We start from the raw sequence: 10,675 nt of genomic DNA, 5'->3' as shown, positions 1-10,675 counted from the left end.
CAATGTTTAATAAAATAAACCAAAACTAAATCAAGTTAAACATATTGGGCCATTTACATAAAAATAAAAAATATTGGGTCATTTATTAAAAAAAAAGGACGAAAAAAAAGTCACTAACTTTGCCTTGTCCAATGTGGCAAGTTAACTGGCTACGTCACCTATCCCGTTAGGTTTGTAACAAAAAAATGTTAATAATCTATCACTTTTCGATAACGTTAGTGATTATTTTATTATTTTTCAAAAATTATTGAATTGAAACCTGAGACTCTTTTGTCATATTACTTGTTAGTTTTATTTTTTATTTTTTTAACACAATATTTGTTCTGTCTGGGCAAACCAGTTCCACTTGTTTTGAACTCCCCCGCTCTCTTCTTCACCCATATTGACACACACAAAACGAAGAAAAAAGAGGCTCAGTTCTTAACCCCAAAAAAGAAGTCCAAAAAGTTCCTGCATATTGGAACTGTGGATTGTGTCCATATATCAGATTGGAGCTGCAGATTACAACGAAGGCCTTTTTATTTTTCTTTTCTCTTTAAAGAAGTCATAAATCCAACGGCCAAGGTGAATACAATTCATATTTTCTTCTTGTTTTTATTGCTTTGAACTGAGAACAAAGTTGGGAAAGTGTCATTAAGTTTTTGATATTTTACTATATATATATTCCTTGGATTCCAGTTCCTATGAAGAAAAGTTCATTGCTTTATTGGACTCTGAGTTTAACTGTTAATGGGTGTCAGTTCAGTTTCAAGCCTGGGTTATTTCTGGGTTATGCTTTGGAAACTGTTTAGTGAAAGGGGTTTCAGCCTTTTTTGCAAGTAAGGTCTACCCAGGTTTTAGATTGGGGGTTTACCTCTCAGCTATTTACATAATTTTTTAGAGGTGGGCGTGATTTCAAGTTGCATAACTTTTTAGAGGTGGGCGTGATTTCAAGTTGCCAACTTAACACACACACACACACACACAAAAAAATCTTTGACATTTTAGATACTGGATTTTAATAATCTTGGTTTCTTGTAGTAACTCAAGAGGTTAATAGCCTCGCTTCGATTTCAAATTCTCATGTACTAGGGTTTTTCTTGAAGGACTGAGGGTTTAGGTTTGAATCTTGATTTAGAACTTGTTTGTTAGTTTCAGCCTTGAGTTCTATTTGGCTAAATCCGAAAGCTTTCTTCTCTTGGAATTTGTTTGGAGAAAATTAAAATATTCTATCTTTTGATCTCTAGGTGAAGTTGATTTCAAAAGGGTTACTTTGTTTTCCTCTGCCAGGTTAATTTTCTTAGTATTTTCATGGATTCTCCACAGTTAGTTGCCTCACCATTCAAAAGCTATGTTGTAGCTGAGCCTGAGCAGCAGTAGAAATCTAAACTCTTTACTAGGAACTCTGGTGGCTTATCAGATGGTTTTGAAGTTAACACAAAGGAAGCTGTCGTTTTCGATCGACACAATTTCATTGGTGTTGTTGAGGTTTATGTTTATCAGGCAAGAGACATCCATAACATCTGCATTTACCACAAGCAGAATGTCTATGCTAAGCTTTGTCTCACCAGTGATCCTGAAAGCACATTTTCCACTAAGATCATCAATGGTAGTGGGAGGGATCCGGTGTTTAATGAAAACCTTCGCCTCAAAGCTCGAACCATTGATTCCTCTCTCAAAATTGAGATAGTCATGATGAGTAGAGTTAGGAACTATCTTGAAGATCAGTTGTTGGGGTTTGCGTTGGTGCCACTGTTTGAAGTAATCCTCAAGAATGGAAAAGCTAGAGAATGAATTCTCTCTCTCTTCCACCGATCAGTTCCATTCACCTGCTGGTTTTGTCCAACTGTCTCTTGCATATGTTGGATCATCACCTGAAGTAATGGCTATTCCAATAATGCATATGGATTTAGTTGCAGAGAAGACCGTGAAGGATTCAGAAATAAGTGAGTGTGAATTAGAGAAGATTGAGTTTCCAGATCCAAAAATTGTGAATGAAAACAAAATGATGGTTTCTGAGTATTTTGGGATCCCATGTTCCAGTTTAGACTCTGAAATTTTTGGAAGCCTGGTCATCTCCAATGCTAAAAATCGAGTTAGTTTGGATATGGCTGTTAATGTAGCGGAAAGCTTCTCAACTGCTACAGTCAATTCCATTCCTGTTCCTAAGCTAGAGTCTCCTCCAAGCAGTGTGTCAACTAATTGAGTCTCATCTCCATCAGCTGATAGTCCAGTTGCTTCAAAAACTTCTATGGAGGAACACATTTCAACCCCAAAAGAGAAAACTGCTGATGCTAGAGATGCTGACAGTAGTTCCTCCAGGGCACGTAGTGATTCCATTGAAAAACCTTTTGTTTCTGTCAGCATTGAGCCTGAGCAGAAGGTGGTGCAGCAAGAGATAGTGGACATGTACATGAAAAGCATGCAGCAATTTACTGAGTCATTGGCTAAGATGAAACTACCTTTGGACATTAACAAAGGAGCAACCAAATTGGAGAATTTGAGTACTACAATTGTTGGTGTTTTTACAGAAAACAAAGGAGAAATGAAACTAAGAACGAATGCTAAGGAAGATTGAACAAGAAGAAAACTAAAAAAATGATCTCTCTTTATTTCATTGAGTTGAGAAACATATATGATACAAGATAATTACCTAATATGTAACTACTCCCACTAGCTAATATTTGACTAAAACTTAACTTAAATTACACACAAAAGAAGCTAACATGTCAGCCATTACATCAAATTCAAATCAACAAGAAGTCTTACTAACTTGAAGTTAAATTACAAAGCAACTAAGGCAAGTTACAAATGAACAAAATGAACAAAATGTTGCTGCTCCACTGGTTCAGCTTCAATGCAAGTCTCCTGTTGCATTGCAGGCCAAAGCTTAACACTTTTCCTTGGACTGTATGCAACAAATACCAATCCTTCTTCTTAAAGAATCAAACTTGGTAGCATCGAGAGACTTAGTTAGAATGTCAGCTAGTTGGTTTTCTGAGCTGCAATGAATCAGATTCACTTCCCTTGATTGTTCAGCCTCTCAAACAAAATGAAATTTAATCTTGAAATGCTTGGTCTTGCCATGAAATACTAGATTTTTGGCTATGGAAACTGCCGATTGATTATCAACTTTGATCTCAGTAGCTTCAACTTGGTTTTCATTTAGGTCACATAAGAGCTTCCCAAGCCAAATGGCTCGATTAACAGCTGTAGTAGCTGCAATGTACTCTGCTTCTGCTGTTGATTGAGAAATGGTTTGTTACTTCTTTGAACTCCAACAAAAGACCCCTGAGCCAAAAGTGAAGAAGTAGCCATAAGTGCTTTTCATGTCATCAATTGATCCAACCCAATCACTATTAGAATACCCGATCAACTTAAGCTCTTTTGTCTTCTTAAATTTCACTCCATAATTCTCTTTTGTCTTCTCAAAATTCACTCCATAATTCAAAGTCCTTTTCACATATCTGAGAACTCTTTTGGCTGTTTTAAACTGAACAACCTCGCAGCAATGTATGAATCTGGACAGAAGGCTAACAGCAAACATGATATCAGGCCTTGTAGCTATTAAGTAGAGAAAACAACCTACCAGGCTTTGATACTCATTCTCATCAACACTTTCATGATTGCCACTACTGGTTAATTTTTCACCTTGAGCCACTGGTGTGCTAACAATTTTGCAGTTGGACATGCAAAATTTGTTTAAGATCTTCAAGGCAAAAGCCTGCTGACTTATGAAGATGGCATGGTCAGATTGATTTGCTTTCATGCCAAGGAAGTAAGTCATTTCCCCCAAATCAATCATCTCAAAAACATCTTGCATCTGCATCTTAAATTCTTCAATCATTTCCCCCTTGCTGCCTGTTACCAACAAATCATTCACATAAAGTGACACAATCAGTAGGGTCTCACTTTTAGACTTCTTTACATAAAGAGTAGGCTCACTAATACTCTTCTCAAACCCGAGCCTAGACAGATATTCATCAACTCTGACATACCAGGCCCTTGATGCCTGCTTCAGAGCATTCAGGGCCTTTTTCAGCTTATAGACCCTATGCTCTTCATCAAGAACCTTGAATCCATCTGGTTGTTCAATGAAGATGTCTTCCTTAAGGAAGCCATTCAGAAAATCAGACTTGACATCCAATTGGTGCACTTTCCATTACTTTTGAGCAACCAAGGCAAACAGAAACCTTATTGTATCTAACCTTGCAATTAGAGCAAAGTTTTCCATGAAATCGATGCCATACTGTTGGCTGTATCCCTTTACCACAAGTCTTGCCTTGTGTTTGTTTAGAGTCTCATCAGCATTTTATTTGACCTTGAACACCTATTTCACACCAATAACCCTCTTCTGGTCTGGTCTGTCAACCAATTCCCAAGTGCCATTCTTGTGTATTATCTCTATTTCAGCTTCTATAACCCTTTTCCAACATTCTTCTCTAGCAGCCTTATCAAAATTAGTAGGCTTAAGTATTGCAACATCACATCTTTGATAGATGTCAGTGATGCTTCTTGTGCCTCTCATAGGTGCATCATCAAAATTATCATCAATTGGCCCTTCTTTAGCTGGTTGTAGATTGCTATCTTGCTGATCTTCCCCACTCAAGCTTGCATTTGTTCCATTCCAATTCCATACTCTTCCTTCATCAAATTTCACATCTCTGCTCACCATGATCTTCTTTGTCGAGGGATCAAACACCCTATAGCCTTTCTTGGTGCTATTGTAACCAACAAAGATCCCTGGCATAGACCTTTTTTCTAATTTGGTTCTCTTTTCAGCAGGGATAAGAGAATAGCAGACACAACCAAACACCTTTAGGTGTGAAACTGTTGGCTTGAGTCTATTCCAAGCTTCAAAAGAAGTTTAATCTTTGACAGCATTAGTTGACAACCTGTTAAGCAGAGACACTGAGGTGTTCATAGCCTCAGCCTAAAATTTGCTTGGCAATTTGCTTTCAAACAGTAAGCATCTAGCCATGTCGAATACTGTTCTATTCTTTCTTTCACACACTCCATTTTGCTGAGGAGTATAAATGGTTGTCAGCTGATGATGAATTCCAGCTTGTTGTCAGCCTAAAACTTCTCTGACAAGTACTCAGTCCCATTATATGATCTTAAGGCCTTAATCTTGTAGCCTGATTGATTCTCAACTAAGGCTTTAAATTTGTTGAATGCTTCAAACACTTCAGACTTTAGTTTCAAAAAATAGACCCAGTAGAACCTAGTAAGATCATCTATGAACAGTACAAAGTATCTACTGTCATTCAAAGAAGAGGTCTTCATTGGTCTACAAATGTTAGTATGGACCAATTCAAGCTTATCTCGAGCTCTCCATGCCTTATTAACTAGAAAAGGCAATCTCACTTGCTTCCCAAGCTGGAAAATTTCATACACACTGTCTTTAACTTCAATTTTAGACATGTCTTCAACCAAGTTCAATTTGTGCAGCAAATCAAGTGATTTATAATTGACATGGCCTAGCCTTTTGTGCCATAAACTAGCTTTATCAGTAAGACTAGTATATGCTTTCTTTTCTAGCTGATTCACATCCAGCATAAAGCACCTATCAGTCATAGCCACTATGACTAGTTCTTGACCAAATGAGTCCTCAATAACACATGAGTTATTCTTGAAAACAAGTGAATAATCCTTCTCAATCAATTGACCAACACTAAGCAGATTTTGGTCTATATTAGGCACAAAAAGGACATCTGAGATTATTTTGTTACCTGACAGTGTGCTTATTGCAACATTGCCTCTGCCTTTGGCTTCAATGAGGTTTCCATTTCAAATCTTGACTTTGTAAGCAAAACTTCTATCGAGATCCTTGAACAACTCTTCATTATATGCTATATGGTGAGTGCAACCACTGTCTACTAACCAATCTCTTCTGACTTTGCTTGAGGTTGCAAAATAAGATGCAGTGAAAACATGCTCCTCCTGAGCTTGAATATCCTCAACAGCCTGAGCTTGATTTTGCTACTGAGTTTGTGCCCTTCCTTTGTTCTTGCACACCTTAATATGACCAGACTGTTTACAGCTCCTACACTGAATATCAGGTCTATACCAGCAGTATCTCTCCAAATGTGTGGACTTTTTGCAGTGAATGCATGGTGGAAATCTCTTCTTTCCTGCATCCCTCTTTTGGTTTCTCCCTTTTATCAAGCTATGGTTTCTTCCCTTTGTAGCTCGAACTTGAAATTTCTTTGGCTTTTGGTTGGAAAGCTCCTTTTGGATGCTCCTCCAGCCTGTTGGTCCTTCTTTTCTCGAGTGCATATAGAGAGTTTATCAACTCAGACAATGAGATGGTTGATAAGTCTCTCGAGTCCTCCAATGAGGAGATCTTTGACTCAAAATTTTCAGTGAGAGCAGAGTTGTTATGATACCATTTGTTGGTGTTTTTATAGAAAACAAAGGAGAAATGAAACTAAGAACGAATGCTAAGGAAGATTGAACAAGAAGAAAACTGAAAAAATGATTCCTTTTCATTTCATTAAGTTGAGAAACATATATGATACAAGATAAATACCTAATATGTACCTACTCCCACTAATATTTGACTAAAACTAGGCTTAAATTACACACAAAAGAAGCTGACATATCAGCCATTACATCAAATTCAAATCAACAACAAATCTTACTAACTTGAAGTCAAATTACAAAGCAACCAAGGCAAGTTACAAATGAACAAAATGCTGCTGCTCCACTGGTTCAGCTTCAATGCAGGTCTGCTGTTGCGTTGCAGGCCAAAGCTTAACAACAGTGATAAAAAAATACAGGCATCGAAAACCACAGGCTCTCGGGTGTTCTATGGAAGTAGGGCATTTTTCTAAGCCTCCTTTGAACAAAGGAAGACATACAGGTGACTTTAGATTTAATGGTGTGTAACATGTATCATTGTAATGTATTGTGTTTCTTTGTACATGGTTTAGATGAGTGGGAAAATCATGACTTGCACTGTTAACTAGCTTTGTACCATTGCAACTGCTGGTGTATATGGACCTTTTATAACATGTCTTTGTTACTTACTACTGATTTCAACTTTTTCAATAATTGCAAATTACATTGCGTGTATGTAAACCATATCCAAATTATGCATGTTATCATCTACTGTAATAATTGGACCCACTTTCATATGGTGATTTCAGGCACATAAAAAAGGGGGGATGTGGTGGTGGTGGTGGGGGACCATCCAAAATTTTGCTTTTGCCTGTTCTGCATAATTAGAATTCAAGATATCAGTGAACCTATATTCCTTTAACAAAATATTACAAACATGACACAAATACACGATCATATAATGTAGGCCACAAAATATTCAAGATAGATGACTTATTGAACTTAACATGGAGGGGCTTCTTCCTGCAAAATCAACGAAATGATAAGATTGTTCCGGTGTTGAAGGGAGAATGGAATATAAGAACATACTGAAGTTTCTACTAACAATTTGATCCTGGAGTATCCCAAGTTTCAGGTATGACAGTGTGAAGTATACAGCAATCTGGGTGGCCTGATTCCCAGGAAGACATCGAAGAAACCGAACGATCATCGTGTGCAGACAAAGCCTCATCGATTGTTTCCAAGACCTCTGATGTAGTTGGTCTATCTAGTGGTGAATAAGATGCACACTTCAGAGCAATATTTAGCAAAGGAAATGCCCACTGCAATGCGGTTTCAGTGACCTCCTTGTCAAAAACCTCTCCAGTCCATTCTTCCCTCACCATCGACTTCACCCACTTCGGAAGGTCTACTCCGGTTTTTTCCACTGTCTTACCAGTTAGTAACTCCAGTAGGATGACTCCAAAGCTGAAAACATCGCCTTTTTCCGATAAACTTTTCTCGGGTGCTGTATAACCATTGGAGAAAAGGGAATTCTTTTTGGGGTCTAAAAGCCTTGAAATCCCATATTCACTTATCAATGGTTCCATGCTGTCACCCAGCAATATGTTTGAGAGCTTTAGATTTCCATGAGGAATGATCTCGTCTGCATCCTTTGGATTCTGATATATGAATGCCAAACCCCTTGCAAGTCCACTTGCTATTGTCAGTCTAAGTCTCCACGGAAATTCTCTTTTCCCTTCAATGTAGCCTGCAAGTTAACAAAAACAGTTTTTAAGAGAGAATTTCAATAGAGTAACCATATTGACTAACATTGGAAGTCCGAAACTTTGGTCACGAGATGACTGGCAGTATAAGTTTCTCGACATACCTTTTAGCAAGTTTAGGAGGCTTCCATTGTTCTGATACTTGTAGAACAGAAGCTTTTCTTCATTTGTACAATTGTAGCCAACAAGAGGTAGGATATTTCGATGCTTCAAGTTCCCGATCCGTGTCATTGTTTGGCTGAACTCTTCAAAAGACACTTGCAACTTCTTCAATCTTTTGACAGCATAAGTGGCATTGTTCTTAAGTATTACCTTGTAAAGGCTACTGCAAATTCCCTGGCTTTGTAAATCAGCTGAGGCTTCGAGGAGATCATCTAGTTTAAAGCTTTGATGGTCCTCAACAAAAAAAACAAGCGCTTGGTTTCTATCCTCTTGCTTCACTTCCTGTATAGCATTGATCGGAGAGAGTTTGAGCGGTGTTTCTTTAAGCACCTTTTGTGCTTCTTTCTCTTTCGCTATTTTATCGGCCCTCTTTCTCATATAGTATAAGAACACAAAGAGGAACCCAAAGCCAAGATATAAAGGGATCAAAACAACCAATAGATCGATGGAATTATCTTCACTGGAATCTTTTGAGGCACCTGCAGCTTGTTCATCCTTTCTTCTTGTGTTTAAATGACCATCACTTTGTAATGAAACTGGTTTCTTTAAATACTTATTAGAATGGTCGAATTCCTTTCCAATATATGGACCGATGTTGGTAAAATGATTGTTAGAGATGTCCAAACTCTTGAGATACTTCAACTTGGTTAGAGTGTGAGGAACTCTCCCACTTAACGAATTGCTGCTTAAGTTGAGATACCTCAGCCCAGTGCAGTACGATATCGAGCTCGGTATCGTTCCGTGTATAAGATTCCTCGATAAGCTAAGAACTTGAAGCTTTCGAAGTTTGCAGAGGGCATCTGCATCTATTACACCACTAAGATTCAGATTTTCAAGCCTTATTTCTAATATTGAGGTAGCCTGCAGATTGCACTTCACACCATTAGGCTTATGCAAGCATGGATTTTGTGACAAGTGGTTCCATTGAATCCCAAGTTCGTTTTGTGGATCAACAGATCTAATGAAGCTAAAAAAGGATTTGGATTCATATAACTCACCTCCCATACAGGTTTTGATTAATGCAGAAACAACCGCAATGCATGTTAGCCAGTTGAGAAACAGATCAAACCCTCCCTTTCTCTGCATTTTTGTACAAAGTTTCTTCAAGTCAATGGAAACTTGTTTAAAAGTTACTTCAAAGGCATCATTGTTCCTTCCTCCTTGTTTTTGATATATCTGAAAAAGGACATTTTTTTCTGTCTTAGTTTCCAAAGCTTCCTATTAAATTATACAAAAAAAATGTGGATGAACTTCGAGTAACTCGTCATCTTCAATGAGATGCTACACTCGTACTGGAATTTATTAAGCTATGTTACTCCTACCGTTCATTTTTTTTAAAAGTATTCGAGCTCATGTGCATAACTATACAGGATACATATATTCACACCCAAGTCCGTGACCACTCCAATATCATGCTCGCAATATCAGTCTTGTTTTCAATAAAGCTGCAGACAAGAATCTAAAACTATTAGTTAGAGTGATTATTTTGGGTGAGGAAATCTGTGAGCAACATCATAATGAAGGAGTAAGTGATAAGATATTGGGACAAAACCTATGTTTGGCGGCTTCGAAGCTTTTCTTCATTTTGGCCACATTCTGTTTTTCTCACCATGACAACAAAATTACGTTGATAACCACAAAGCAACACTGAGTCAGCCGTACACAACCTAACTTTGAGTTTATCCACTTCTTACTCCTAAAACTCTCAAGTGAAAAAGTAGAAATAAAAGCAAATTACAAAAACTAGACCCTCCCCTCTAAAGGAGAGGTCGCAAACAGACAACCTGTAATCTCGATGTTGGACCAATTTGATCAAATTGTCAGCTTCTTAATTTTCCTCTCTACAAATATGCCTGATATCTCATTGTTTAAAACGCGATAGTATTTGATGAATACTTTGAACCAATACAGAGTGGAACCTTACAGAAGATCCATTTTAAATAGCTATAGCTGTTTCAAGACAGTCAGGTTAAATTAATCCACTTTCATAAAACTCTTAACTTTAAACAAGCTTACTTAGAACTTTTGGCTACTAAATTTACACCATCTTATGAATCTAAATATAAATCATCTTTGCAGTTCAGAAATTGTTAAAATGTGCCAACAATATGATTTTATTAAGATAAAATTTAAAATCATGGAAACTTCGTTTCTACACCAAACCCTATCAAATTTATTTTAAATTTGCTCCCTCAAAAGTCTTACTAAATTGTCTTTATATGTTCTAATTTGATATTGTTGTGGGCCAATCCTGCCAGGGCCCATAAAAAACTAAAACCCAATACAACCAATTACAAACCCAACAAAAATTAGACAGGCCCAAAACCAAAATTTCCCAATTCAAGCCCAATTAGCCTAATGCCCAAAAAAATAGAAAAACAAAAGAAACCCTAGCCCGTGCTGCCCTAACTCCCATAGATCTGCCA

General features: G+C 37.4%; 1 protein-coding gene and 1 pseudogene across 2 annotated transcripts; one reads left to right on the top strand and one right to left on the bottom strand.

The window, feature by feature from the left end:
* Window positions 1-335: 335 nt before the first annotated feature.
* Window positions 336-2,863, top strand: LOC105784271 (uncharacterized; annotated as a pseudogene).
* A 3,673-nt stretch (window positions 2,864-6,536) lies between these two features.
* On the bottom strand, window positions 6,537-10,022 carry LOC105784270 (probable leucine-rich repeat receptor-like protein kinase At1g68400). Of its 2 annotated transcripts, XM_052626117.1 has the most exons (5): window positions 9,802-10,021; window positions 9,572-9,694; window positions 9,248-9,425; window positions 8,192-9,055; window positions 6,537-8,071 (listed from the first exon to the last, which is right to left on the bottom strand). In XM_052626117.1, exons 3-5 carry the CDS (start codon window positions 9,333-9,335, stop codon window positions 7,422-7,424), a joined length of 1,602 nt encoding a protein of 533 aa, XP_052482077.1. In that variant the 5' UTR covers window positions 9,336-9,425; window positions 9,572-9,694; window positions 9,802-10,021; the 3' UTR covers window positions 6,537-7,421. The 2 variants fall into 2 exon arrangements, with proteins under 2 accessions (XP_052482077.1, XP_052482076.1); XM_052626116.1 differs by having other exon boundaries at window positions 8,192-9,425; window positions 9,802-10,022.
* Window positions 10,023-10,675: the final 653 nt, after the last annotated feature.

This window comes from Gossypium raimondii, chromosome 13 (assembly GCF_025698545.1).
Source record: "Gossypium raimondii isolate GPD5lz chromosome 13, ASM2569854v1, whole genome shotgun sequence".
Taxonomy (NCBI): domain Eukaryota; kingdom Viridiplantae; phylum Streptophyta; class Magnoliopsida; order Malvales; family Malvaceae; genus Gossypium; species Gossypium raimondii.
The sequence above is the reverse complement of the archived record's forward strand: the minus strand, read 5'-3'. Positions and strand labels throughout refer to the sequence as shown.